Raw genomic sequence first — 14,200 nt, forward strand, 5'->3', positions numbered from 1 at the left:
AAGTCCAAACAGTTGATTGAACCATGCTCGCGTAGATCACCTAAGCACAGACACAAAATACAAGTTTAACTTTGTATACTACACACAAAATTGAAATAAAGTTTATGCCTTATGGATAAAAGTTCTTGTCCTTTCAAAGATTTTCTGTTTGATTCCCCGAAGACATCGACCCCAAGAGCCACTTCACTCGGAGACTGCCACCTAAGGCATTGCCTAAATTAAAAGGCTACATCTATTCCAGGATAATGAAACCCGAGGGCACAAAGCTTATCAAGCATTGCTTGAATTAAAAGGCTAAGACCATTCCGGAATATAAAAGCCCTAGGGCACGAAGCCTATTTGGCGCTGCCCGAATTAAAAGGCTACGACCATTTCGGGATATAAAAGCCTGAGGGCACGAAGCCTATTTGGCGTTGCCCTAATTAACTCGAGGTGTCAAACCCATTGGGCAACACCTGAACTAAAAGGCTACGACAATATCAAAATGGCTCGGAGACGTCCGAAGCCCGTTACAAAAGGTGCCTTCGGCAAAATTACAATCTAAGGAATTATAAGTACTTTGGGAAAGATTTTCGGTCATACCGAATTTTTGCATTGCCTTAAGAAAAATCAAAGGCAAGGCCTGTTCGAAACCCCGAACAGGACCTAACTATTTAATGTTAAGGCATTGCAATCTTTGCAAAACATAAAGAGAAAAATAAAGGAAAAACTCAAGAATTATCGAAAAACATGTATTATATATATGGTCTTTACAAAGGAATAACAAGACTTGAAAAAATTATAAAATACAAAAAAGGAAAAAACAAAATTAAACAGAAGCAGCCTGATCTCGGCCGGAGCACGCTTCGTCACCGGGATCCCCAGGGGCTTCTCCACCCTCGGGCGTGCTTGAGTCCTCAGAATCTTCCTCCTCGGGATAGAGGAGTGAGCACATTGGCATTCTCAATCTAAGATGATAAATCAAAACCCTGAGCGTGAACTTCCTCGAGGGCCTCCCTTCGGGATTTCCACTTCATATGCTCAACTTTATTTTTTACAAGGTCCTAAGCCGCCTCGACATCGGCCTTGTACTGGGCCACCATTTCATCAGCTTCGGCTTTGGCTATAACGACCTCTGACTTGGCCATTTTTAGCTCCTTGGCCATACTTTCCCGATCTGAGACAGCCAAACCTAACCGGGATTGGAGCTCCTCAACCTTTTTGATCTGAACCTCGGCCCTCTCCTTTGCCGCTCTAAGCTCGACTTCAGCCGAAGTTAGTTGTGCCCGAGCAACCACTTTTTCCGAGGCCAAACAATCTATTCTACCTCTCCATTCATCGGTCTCAGCTTTGACTATATCCAATTCAACTCGGAGCTGGTCAATCCGATCGATTTTTTGGTGGATCTTCGAATTTTGACAATCAATCACCGAATCAAATTCATCATCACTAACATTAAAAACTTTTACTTGCTCGACCAAACTAGCATATTCCTTTCGAGTAGCTTTTAGCTCGGCACAGAGGTTCTTAGCCTCCCCTTCGAACTGCTATCCAAGAAATTTAAAAGTGTCTCTCTTCTTAGTGAGCTCTCGAACTTCGGCTTCGAGTAGTTTCAGCTCTTCTCGGTAAATTAAAAAAATCTCGTGATGAAGCTGTGATGCCTACAAGCACGAAGACAAATGTAAATTAATCTATGAAATAACCTAAGTACAAAATTGTGATGACCCAAAAAGATCATCTTATGTTTTAGAACTCGATTTTGCACTCTTAAGCCTTAAAAATCTCATTTTTTACTCTCATTGATTTGCATGCGCAACATTTTTGGTAAACAGGCCCGTATCCATATTTTGATGGACCCGATGGGTCCGTATCAAAATATGGGACCTAGGCGTATACCCAGAATCGAATTCGGAGGTCTTTAGCTCGAGTTATGAAATTTTGATGAAAATTAAAAGTGTGAAAGTTTAATGGTTTTTAAGAATTGGTTGATGTTTTATGACTTATCTGTGAAATTTGGTGAGAAACGTAGTTGGTTTGACGTGGTTCGGACGTCCAGTTGTAAAAATAGGAATTTTAAACTTTCTTGAAAATTTTGTTGGATTTGGTGCTAAGTTCGTAGTTCTAGGTGTTATTTTGGTGATTTGATCGCGCGAGCAAGTTCGTATGATATTTTTAGACTTGTGTACATGTTTGGTTTGGAGCCCCGAGGGCTCGGGTGAGTTTCAGATAGGCTACGAGATGTTTTGGACTTGGAAAATCTTGTATTTTTGTTGCAGCAGTTGTTCTGGTATGTTCTTCTTCGCGTTAGCGAAGGTACTCTCGCGAACGCGAAAGGTAAGCTGGTCAGGGTGAGTTTTTACTCTTAGCGAACGCGAAGGCTTTGTTGCGAACGCGAAGAGATGGGGGCTTTATCCTTCGCGAACACGACCAGCTCATCGCGAACGCGTAGTGTTAGGGACCTGGGGGAGGGGTCAGTCTTTCTTTCATCGCGAACGCGAGCAAGGTCTCGCGAATGCGAAGGCCAGTGGGTAGCCTTCACGAACGCGTAGGGGGACTTGCGAACGCGTAAGCTTGGAAACTCTGCTCTTCGCGAACGCGACAGTGTCCTCGCGAACGCGATGAACTCTGTCGTCTAGTGCATAAATAGTCCCAAAAATGGGACTTAAGCCATTTCTTCAACTTTTCAAAAAACCAAACGGGCTAGAGGCGATTTTCAAGAGATAATTTCTTCCCCAAAAGTGTTGGTAAGTGATTCTAAACTATTTTCTTTCAATTACACATTACATTTCCTGAATTTTCAACCTAAAATCTAAAGTTCTCATGGTAGAATTGGGGGTTTGGGGTAGAAACTAGGGATTTCGAAATTTGGGGATTTGGACCTCAATTTGAGGTCGGATTCCAAATCAATTATATATCCGGGATCGGGGGTGAATGGTTAAATAGATTTTAGTCCGAACCTCGGGTTTTGACCTAGTGGGCCTGTGGTCGATTTTTGACTTTATGGAGGAAGCTTGGAAAAATCTAAATTTATGCAATGTAATTGATTCCTTTAGTAATATTTGATTTTATTGAGTCACTTTTGAATAGATACGAGTGGTTCAGAGGTGGAATCTAGAGGAAAAGTTGTGATTGAGTATTGAGTGGCCTTCGGAGTGAGGTAAGTGTCATGGTTAACCCTGACTTGCGAGAATTAGGAATCTCAGACTATTTGCTATGTGAAATTCATGTGAGCGGCATATATGTGAGGTAACGAGTACTTATGTGCCGCCAATTTACCTGTTTTCCCTGTTTCTATCGTTTTCTCATATTGTCTCTTTTTCCCATGCCTAATTTCTACGTGTTTAGACTAGTGTTGTTAAGTTGATTTTTCTTATCATGTTTATGGATCTTCTGGTGATAATTGAATATTGACTCCGAAGTTAAGGTTGATATTGTGAAACCAAATGTTGAAGTAAGGCTTGTATTTATTATTCTATATCCCTATTGTTAATTGTTCATTACATTATGGAAAGGGAGAGTGTTAATGCACGAAGGGTGATGCCGTACCATATTGTGAGTGTTAATGCACGAAGGGTGATGTCGTTCCATACTGTGAGTGTTAATGCACGAATGGTGATGTCGTGCCATGATATGAGAATTAAGGCACGAAGGGTGATGTTGTGCCGTTTCTATTGATTTTATGTGAGGTTGAGAGTAAAAGCACGAAGGGTGATGTCGTGCAATTTATTTTTCTTTATTGTATTCGTTGTTCTTGTTGATTCATAGTATATTGGTCATTTCAGTCATTATTCTGCTGTAGTTCTTTATCTCGTATTTCCCTCAGCATGTTCCCCCTTCCGATATTATCTGTCTAACTTTTCATTGCTATTACTTGTATATACACTTAAATTGTACAAGTTGATTATAGGTGCCTTGTCTTAGCCTCGTCACTACTTCGTCGAGGTTAGGCTCGACACTTACCAGTACATGGGGTCGGTTGTACTGATACTGTACTCTGCACTTTCTGTGCAGATTTTGGTACCGGCTCGGGTTGATCGAGATTTTTGTTGTTGTTGGACTACTATCCGGAGACTCAAGGTAGATCTGTCGGCGTTCACAGACCTTGAAGTCCCCGTCTATCTTTTCTGTTTTACTGTATCTCTCATTCAAAGAGTTGTATTTCTCCCATACTATTATTTGTAGTAAGTTCTAGAATGCTCGTGAATTATGACTCCGGATCCGGGTGGTAGTAATTAATGCATTTTTTTATATATTATTTCGCACTCAATATATTTAATCTTAGCTAATTGTTATTATTTACTGAAAGGAATAAGGATTAGTTTAATGATTCTCTAATGTTGGTTTGCTTAGCAAGTGAAATGTTAGGCGCCATCATGGTTCCGACGGTGAAAATTTCGGATCGTGACAAAAATTGAAAATCATCAAGGAAAGTACGAAGATTACCCGGTTAAGCGCATGTTGTGCTTCGTTGAATAATCAAGGTGCCTCCACCTCATTCATCTTGGTCCGGTTATCCTTGGTCACTAGACATCGAAGATAACTGGCCACCCCTACGGTGGCGGAAAGAACCTGTGCATCCTACGGAAGGGAAATAACAATGGTACGTTTTCGATCGGGATATGCACTCGGGGCAGGAAATCGATTGACCAATTTCGGGCTCGAGGAAGGCCTGCTTGCTTCAGAGGTTGATCTCTTCCTCCGTATCTTTAAATCACCAAATCTGATGGCGTCCTCCGTGGCCATTGAATCCACGCCATCAAACAAATCGCGAAAAGGGTCGTTCGCTTTATGGGACCCCTCTATGGGGCGTTCTTTTGCAGCTTGGGCCTCGTTGAACATAGACTCAGTGAACGAGGGGACTTTACGTCATGATTTTTGTCGCTTACGTCATGATTTATCGAAGTAGGAATCGAGAGCTCTTATCATTTCTTATTATTTACTCTTTGAAAACGAGGGGACTATCTGTATACGGGTAAAATCGAACTCGGGATTTGACCGAGCATCCAACACGACAATTTGGGATCAAGAGATGGTGATAAAATCCAGGAGATCGGTTCCTGCCTTGCCAAATTAGCCACCGGAATCACGAGACTTACCTTCAAGATTACCGAGGTCATAACCGGTCCCGGGTATAACGGCCTCAAGGAACATATTGCCAGCTTATTCGACAAGGGTCCAAAATTCCCGCAACTAACTGGACATTACGGCGAAAATTACGGAACATACCAAAAAGGGGACCAACGATTATCAAATCAAGGGTCTTTTTACCTTTTATAAGAATAATAGAATAATACCTTAAAAGTAGGTTCCTCTAATATATAAAAGGGCCTCACTATTCATGAAGGACATTGTAACATACATTCATAATCAATACATTACTATTATTCTTTAAGTTCTTATTCTTTGGTATCTTGGTGTTAATCAAAGTACATTTAGCTCGAGGGTGGACAACTTTCCTAGGCTAAAATTATCCAATCTGTGTGGTTTGCAGTTGATTTATTGTTATTTATTTCAATTGCTATCAAATTTATCGTTTAGTATCAAATTAATCTGCATATCCTTTAAACCACTAACAAATTCAATTGTTATCCAATTTTGAGGGTAAACAACCCTCTTGTTTCCACTATCGACGTGGAATGTCGTACATCTCTAGCATCTTGCTTCCCGTTGAGTTATGTCACGCCCCGACCTTGGGGAGTGCGACCAGCGCTCAACAGGGATACCCCGATCGAGCAAGCTTGCACAATGTCGTCTATCCAACTCGCACATAAATAAAGAGAAGAATACATTTCATTAATTAGATGGTAAGAGCTCATGTGAACAACACCAAATCATTTCCATAAGTTACATCATTAACAAATCTCCAAAATAGTACACTATACAATCATAGTTAAAGTGGAACATGTGATACAATTACAACATTTTTAGTTTAAATTTCCCAAAACAAGGTTCAACCCATACTACGTCTACGGAGCCTCTAACATAAATAAAAGAGTGCTATGACAGTGCCGACAACAAGGCCCCGGCTATACCTCAAAATGCTATGTACAAAGGGTAAGATATGTAGGACCCCGAAATGAAGTGGGGCTCACCAAATCTGTTGGGAAGAGAGTGTGCTGCTATCAATGATCAATGTCACCTGCTGCGGAACCACCTGCATCCATTAAAGATGCAGTGTCCCCGGCAAAAAAGACGTTAGTACATAAGAAATAGTACTAGTATGTATGACTAAACACCCTATCATTAGAATAGGTTGCAATACAAGAAAGAACAATCACAGAATCAATGGAAGCATCAAACAATACTAAACATCAAGTTAGGAGCAAGATAAGTTTTCAATTAGATTTTCATTATTTTAGGTTGGAAGATCTTAGCACCGATATAGATATACCACCGTGTATATTGCACAGAGTCCGATCACGGTCCGATCGGCTAGGTTGTCTCATCCGAATACATCAACCACAATCACAACTACTATCACAAACTTCAATCATTATCTCGATCAATATTTCAAACACAATCACCACTATGTGTGCGGCATGACGTCCAATCATGACCCAACCGGATAGGCCGTCTCACCACAATGCCATGTGAATCGACATCACCTTTTTCTAGCAATCATCTCATCCCAATAAAGATGAAAATTCTCATCACAATAATCTCATCCCAAATGAGGGGAATAATTACAATTCACTCCTACACCGGCATGTGTTGTTTCAGGTTTAGGCTATTTCAATATACCCTTCCTCAGTGACTAACGATACTCCCGAAGTGTTTATTATTAAAAGGATTTACCACTCATTTCAATATCTTTTACACGCATCTTTGTTTCATTGGCACTAATGGCCCCAAATGTAATATTCTTGGCACGTTGGCCGTATTTCATATAGCATGCTCACCACTTTCACTTTCAAACAACATCACAGATCATCGACAACAAAGCATTTATATTCAAGACTTTAAGTACACATGTGAGCAAGTAAGAGTCTTAAGCACATTGAGATTTCTTACACAATTTGGCATAATAGCTTTCATTAGAATCACGACTTGAAGTTATAATATTTAGATATGCATTCCATACCTTGAACACATTCTCAAATAGTAACACAACATAACAAGAACATTTGGAATACGTATTGAACACATATATCTTTTGACACAAGGCTTATTCAGAATAATCAATTTATAATGAGCAACTCGGGACTTACAAAGATATTATGGGGTTCAATTCTAAAAGAGGGGTTTAGCCAACATACCTTGCTTGAGCTTTCTTTATTTTACTACAGCGTTCTGAAACTCCTAGCGACTTCAATTTAATTAAAGACATGACAAAATTTAACTATAATTAGGAAGATTCTCGGGGGTTCAGCTCATTTGAGTATTTAATCAAGCACTAGGTGTGCATTAAGGTCTCAAGGTCCTCCTATGGTGGATTCATTTACCCCACAATCAATCCCTACTTCAATAAGCCACCCACAATTACTCCACAACCTCCCTACCACCTATATTAGTACATGCATGCATAAACAACAACCCTCATTATCAAAACCTTCCTCCACATTACCTAAATCCAAATAAAATTTCGAAATTAAAGGTTAGGGATAGAATCCTATCTCTTGGTTGAAGACCTTGTGAGCTTTCTTGTTGAATTTCAAGGCTTGAGCAAGATTTTGGATGAACAATTAGCTTAGGGATTTCTCCTCTCATTCTAGGGTATTTCATCTCTATAAAAAATATCACATATTCCCTTCAAAAATGGCCCTTTACGTCTATTTATCGAGATAGGGTCGGGTTATAAAAAAAGAAGAATGGACCCTCCGAAATCTGGATCGAGCTACACACCAGGCTAGGCGAGCTCTGCAGCGAGCTACAGACCAGGCTTCACGAGGGATATAGCATGGTCTAGCGCGCTACAGACCAGGCTTCACGAGGGATATAGCACGGTCTAGCAATTTACAGACCAGGCTTCGCGAGGGATATAGCACGGTCTAGCGCGCTACAGACCAGGCTTCGCGAGGGATATAGCACGGTCTGGCGCGCTAGGAGCTGGGCGACGCGAGGTCGAAATGATTTAACTCCCAAACGCACTGTGCAACCCAAAAAGTCCGAAAATATAATACATTAGCCTACCTAGGCACCACAGAATCTTAAAATTACTTGCCGGAAATTTACGGGGCCTTACATCAAACTATTTATAACTTATAGAGGTCGTTTGGTACGTGGAATAAGAGATAATAATTGTAAGATTAGATGCGACAATATTTTATCTCGTGTTTAGTTAAATTTTGAATTTAGTATTACCAATCCCGAAATTAATTAATTCCCCTAATTGGTATTATTTTATCCCACGGTGAGGGTGGGTTACTTATCCCAACTTATCTAGTATATACCAAATACATGTTTATATTATATCTTGTATATTATACTGCATTCACGAGTTCAACCTGTGAAATCAGTCACTGATACTTGCATTAGGGTAGGCTACCTATATCACACCCTCTGGGGTGCCGTCCTTCTCTTGACCCTGCGTGAACGCGAAATACTTCGTACACCGGGTTGCCCTTCTAATCCAATCATTAATTAATTTTTGCATTATAATCTCATCATTATAATCCAGGATAACTTATTTCGCACAGTGGCGGACGCACGTGGTGGCAAGCGGGTTCAACTGAACCCGCTTCACCAAAAAATAATACCGTGTACATGTATAAATTACGATTAAAGCAACGTAAATTTTGTATAAATATTTTATTTGAACCCTCTTGACAACTACTATTTTACGACTAAAGTTATGTACTTCTAAGATTGAACCCGCTTGCACAAAATCCTGGATCCGCCACTGATTTCGTACCAAATGATCCCATAGTGTTGGAGTACCGGACCTAGACTAATTTAACGCAACGACTGGAAACTGTTTTCTTCCTTTGGACATCTATATTATTATTACATTACTTGGAGGGGGGCATCTGGCATGTACAGTAGAGTTACTTCCAAAAATTAATGTACTTTTCAAGTCTGGGCGACTCGACTGGATTTAGTTTACATCTTTAATGGGCTTTTGGAGTCCGAATGGAATCCCTATCAATATCGGTGACATGTATTAACTCTTATTTTCATTTTGGGTAACCTAGCTAGGAATACAATTTCCATATCAAATTTGGTAGTTGATGATGGAAGAACTTTCATAAAGCACTAAATTTTAAGGCCTAATTACGATACATAATTATAGTTTGTCTAATTACCATTTATAACTACTGTTCGATTGTTACTCGTTTGCGTCACTTGTATTCATTTGTTCTAAATGGCTGTATTGACGCATACATACACTGAAATACAATGATACATACATTATATGTATCACTATATGTGATTCCATACACTGTTTACGTTGGAATTTGCTAAAAAATCCAAAGAGTAGCTACGAATTATAATTATTTTAAAGTATAGATACATATAATAAATACAGTGTATAAGTTAGTTATACATATAATTTTTCTTGATGTTATTGGTAAAATTTGTGCCCTAAGTAAGTGAACGTAAAACTTGAATAATGCAAACCATCACTTGGATTCTTGATTCTAATATTGACTTATTTCTTAGCCATCGAATTCTCTTTAATCTCGATATAGATGTTTTTTTTGTTGTTCTTTTTATATATAGGTGAGAAATTCTTTTTCTTTACTTTTGAGATAACAGCACTTGCAACAAAGCAGTCTAGGTTCAATCAACTCCAAGAAACAGGTTGCTGTGCTTTAGGCGGCTGGTCCAACATAGCTTGTTCTCTTCGCACCAAAATATGGCATATGTCTACTTCTTCTTTTTTGGGGGGTTTGGGGGGGGGGGGGGGGCTGCTTAAATTATACGTAGGAGTACTATATTAGTATTTCTATATGTAGCTTTTAGGTCTGCTCTACTTGTGCGGGAGCCTGACTTACATTTCAATAATTGTTTTCCTTTTCAGTGCTAGCGTTTACCCAATCAATGCTGAAATGCCAGAAATAGGTAAATTTTGGGGGTAAAAACAAAGAGTAGAAAATGATAATGTTGGTCACATGAATACAGTGACTACTCATTTTGTCCACTTCGAAGTTTGGACTTTCGTTCAAATGCATAACATGTTACTAAAGAGAAAACAAACCATATGAGCAAGACGAACAGAAAAAGAAACTTATTTTCTAGTTAAATGCAAATTGATTTAAAATCATTGCGAGGTTAGAGGATTCTAGTTGTAGCATATAAATCTTTCATCTTACTTTTCTCTTTTGTTCCTTAGATAATAATCATTTCCTCTAATGACTTGATTTGATACCAAACACATTGATATCTTGATTTTGAATGTCGGGAGTTGAATTCATTACCAACAGTTAGGTCAAATCCTTTTAATTAAGAATCCTTCGTTTTCTCCTAAAAAAAGAATTAGGAATGATTATTTTTATTACTTTATTCTTAAGAGTTAAGATGCCTCTTAACTATAGGAGGATTGCCTATGCACCTTTTAGCCCCACTCCACCCCCACCTGGCCCATTGCTAATTTGACAGTTGGGTGAGGAAGAAAGTGAGGAAACCCCAATCATGAAGCATGAAATCGAGCAATTATTAACAAAATAAAAAATAAGGAGATAATTAGGGGCACATGTGGATCAATTTGGTTGATCACTACTAAAGCCTCTAGCAATATGGTTAGCAATACAAACTAAGTGGATGTCACCTAATAATTGTAAGGATTTAACTTAATAATGTAAAAAGTTTATACACTAACATTATATTTTAATCTGCCGTAGCAGATAAGATGTCATGTTCTTTATATTATTAATTCACTTTTTAGGAACGATTATCCTTCACTATCTTTTGGGTGATTAGATAGTGAATTTTTAAAAAAATATTGTCCGTGTATAAAAATTAAACTCTTTAATATATTGGGGCTTTAATTTCCATCTTTGTTTGTGTTAATAATAATAATTGTATTAGTGAAAAACTGAAAACTACCGGATAGGCTTAAAAAGACCATAATTAAAGAAACTCCATAATGTCATTTTCTAAAAGGGTATCACATGCTTTACACTCATTTTCTTTTTTCCTAGCCATTTCCAAAGGAGTCCTCATCGCTTTGGTTTCACATTTATGTCTGTGTGATTATGACTTGAGCTCATACCTGCCTTCTTCTTCTCCTCTTATTTCCTCTTTCTTTCTTGTTGGTCTTTGGTGTCTTATACATATTTTTAGTGTTCCTAAAAAGTAATAAATTCTTACGAGTATTATGGGGGATTCATTTGATGAAGAGTGTGATTATCTATTCAAAGCAGTTCTTATAGGAGATTCAGCAGTTGGGAAATCAAACCTTTTGTCAAGATTTGCTAAGGATCAATTTCAGCTGGATTCTAAACCTACCATTGGAGTGGAATTTGCTTACAGAAATATTAGAGTTGGCGATAAGCTCATCAAAGCACAAATATGGGACACCGCCGGACAAGAAAGGTTTTTATTAATCCTTCACTCTCTTTTGGACTTGTTTTTAATTCATATTCCTATTTCTGGATCCTAAAAACAAAGAAAAAATGAACAAGAATTAGTCTCCAAGTGTTATCTTCGCGAGTCTTAAGTTCACAATTTGTTAGACCCTTTAATTTATGTCTGTTTCTATTAGGATTGAAGATATTGAATAATACAAGTTTTACTTAAATGTTAGGATCCTCCCTTCAGAAATTTTATCTCTATTTTTTGGCCAGTATTTAGTAACGTGGCTTCTTAATTTGCTATAATCTCAAGTCCAACGAATATAATTAGGTTATTACAAGAATATCTCTGAAGACCTTTTTATAGCATTACCAAACATTTATGGATGCAAATATTGGTATTATTCTAAAACCAAACAAGACCTGCAAAGGAAATTAAATTGAGAGAGCAGTGATATTTGCAAGAGAGTTCCCAATTTGATGATATCAGGGCTAATTGCTAATGAAGGATATTCCCTCAACATCGGTCCAAACCGTCTCAATTAATCTATTAGCCTTATTCATGCCTCTAAAGTCTATAAAGTATACCAGCTCACCACTTTTGACATGATCGATAAATTTGACTAAAATGTATATTGAAATTTAATTAATGAAATTGACTCGCATGCGATTTCTTTTTTCTTTTGATGGGAAAAAAGATATTGCTGTACATTATCCGTTAGGTCAATTTTTGTGTTTGAATAATTGTTTCAATATATCTCCATTATTAAGTAGCAAGCAGCAAATATCAGAAAAGGCAGATGATAATGCAATACGATGTGTTATGCAGTCAATTATTAAAAGAACTGTTAGCATATTAGAAGTACAAAATATTTAATATGATCTCAAAGTATCATTAATGTTTAAAAGTGTAAACGTTTCCCCCCAAAAATATCCAATACTGCTCGAATCAAAACTTGTAGATAGATTTTAATTTTATTTTCTTTTAGCGGCTTTTAGTCATTTTAGATTCATAAATATACTCGATAAATTGCGTTTATTCAAAATAAATAAAAAGAAAGTTGCTAAATGATCAAGGCTAAAGATGCAAAATAAATTGCGATAAATTCCGTAAGTTCTATATGTAAGTACGTAAATGATCCAGGCTGTTAAAAAGTTGCTAACTCCAGGGTTTCAATTTATACGGTGTAATTTAACTAGGCACAAAGTTTAAGATAAAAATAGAGATTATTGAAAGTTGTTGTCTTAAATATTCATAACATTTATTTGGCTAGAAGACTTTTGAAACTTGTTATTTTAAACATGTCATATTATTTATATAGGGGTGGTAAACGGGCAGGTCGGGTTAGATATGAGCGAGTCGAAGACGAATACTGCAAAAATGGATAAAATATCCAACCAACCCATATTTAATATGGATAGAAAATGTGATAAACGACGGATAATACGGATAGATTCTTGAATACGATCACTTTTAGGAGAATCCCTAGTCTTCCAAACTTCAGGAGTCCCGAATTTGATCCTTTGCAAATATAAAAATTAAATCCATTGGTTATCCAGTGATTATCTATTTTTAAGTGGATAATATGGATTTTATCCATATTTGACCAATTTTTAAAAAGTTTGTTACGTTATCCAACTCATTTTTCAATGGTTAATATGGGTGGATAACTATTTTTTTAATCCATTTTGCCACCATTACATTTGTTTGACTATAGAAACTTGTCATAAAAGGTAAAATAAGAAGTTCAAATTAAATTATTTTTAAATTTAGAAAGATGTCATTATATTCTTTTAGGAATGAACTAATAAGAAAACAACGTCATTCTATTTAAAATAGATGGAGTATTAATTTCTAACATAAATATTGTTTTTTCTTACAGGTTTCGAGCCATAACAAGTTCATATTATCGTGGAGCACTTGGTGCCTTGCTTGTCTACGATATAACAAGAAGAGCAACATTTGAAAATTTAAGAAAATGGCTATACGAGCTTAGGGAATATGGCAGCTCAGACATGGTAATTGTTCTTGTTGGAAACAAATCTGATTTGGCCAATTCTGCAAGAGAAGTCAATGTTGAAGATGGGCAAAGCCTTGCACAATTAGAAGGATTATCTTTTTTGGAAACATCAGCAAAGGACAATCTAAATGTAGAAGAAGCATTTTTTCAAATGATTACAAAAATTCATGAAATTATGAGTCAGAAAAGCTTGGAAGCTAAGATGAATGAAGCAACTACACCAAAATCTCTTCAAGGAAAAAAAGAAATTATTAACATGATGGATGATGAAGTAACAGCCACTAAACAAACTTCTACTTGTTGTTTATACTGAATTCTAATTAATTGTAATTTCTTTGACATTTATAGTTGGAGAAAAAAGGATCACACTTTACTTTTGGTTGTTGCTTCTTCTTTCTATTACTGGATCTAGGGATGTACATGGACCGGGTTGGTTCAGTTTTTATCAAAATCAAACCAAACCAACTATATATATCGGTTTAGATTAGTTCGGTTTTGTCCGATTTTTTGGGTTTTTGATTTTTTTTGTTACATGAATATTATTTCAATTTTACTTTGTTAAAGTTATAGATAAAGTTTTGATAAGTGAATATATGTTTACTAAATATTGAAAAAATTGGCAAGCATATGATCTATTAAAATATTCTAATGGGAGCATTTTTTTTTTATCAACACATGATAGTTATTTTCTTAGTCATCTAACAATAATTTTCGTTAATGTACGCTTTCAAGGTTAACACATGAGAG

The 14,200-nt window shown here is 37.0% G+C and overlaps 1 protein-coding gene across 1 annotated transcript; it reads left to right on the plus strand.

Moving 5' to 3' along the window:
• The first annotated feature begins 11,025 nt into the window (after window positions 1–11,025).
• LOC104092795 (ras-related protein RABA6a-like) lies at window positions 11,026–13,830 on the plus strand. The gene is made up of 2 exons (XM_009598462.4): window positions 11,026–11,454; window positions 13,316–13,830. Exons 1-2 carry the CDS (start codon window positions 11,237–11,239, stop codon window positions 13,764–13,766), a joined length of 669 nt encoding a protein of 222 aa, XP_009596757.1. The 5' UTR covers window positions 11,026–11,236; the 3' UTR covers window positions 13,767–13,830.
• The last annotated feature ends 370 nt before the right edge of the window (window positions 13,831–14,200 follow it).

This window comes from Nicotiana tomentosiformis, chromosome 3 (genome assembly GCF_000390325.3).
Source record: "Nicotiana tomentosiformis chromosome 3, ASM39032v3, whole genome shotgun sequence".
NCBI classification, from domain to species: domain Eukaryota; kingdom Viridiplantae; phylum Streptophyta; class Magnoliopsida; order Solanales; family Solanaceae; genus Nicotiana; species Nicotiana tomentosiformis.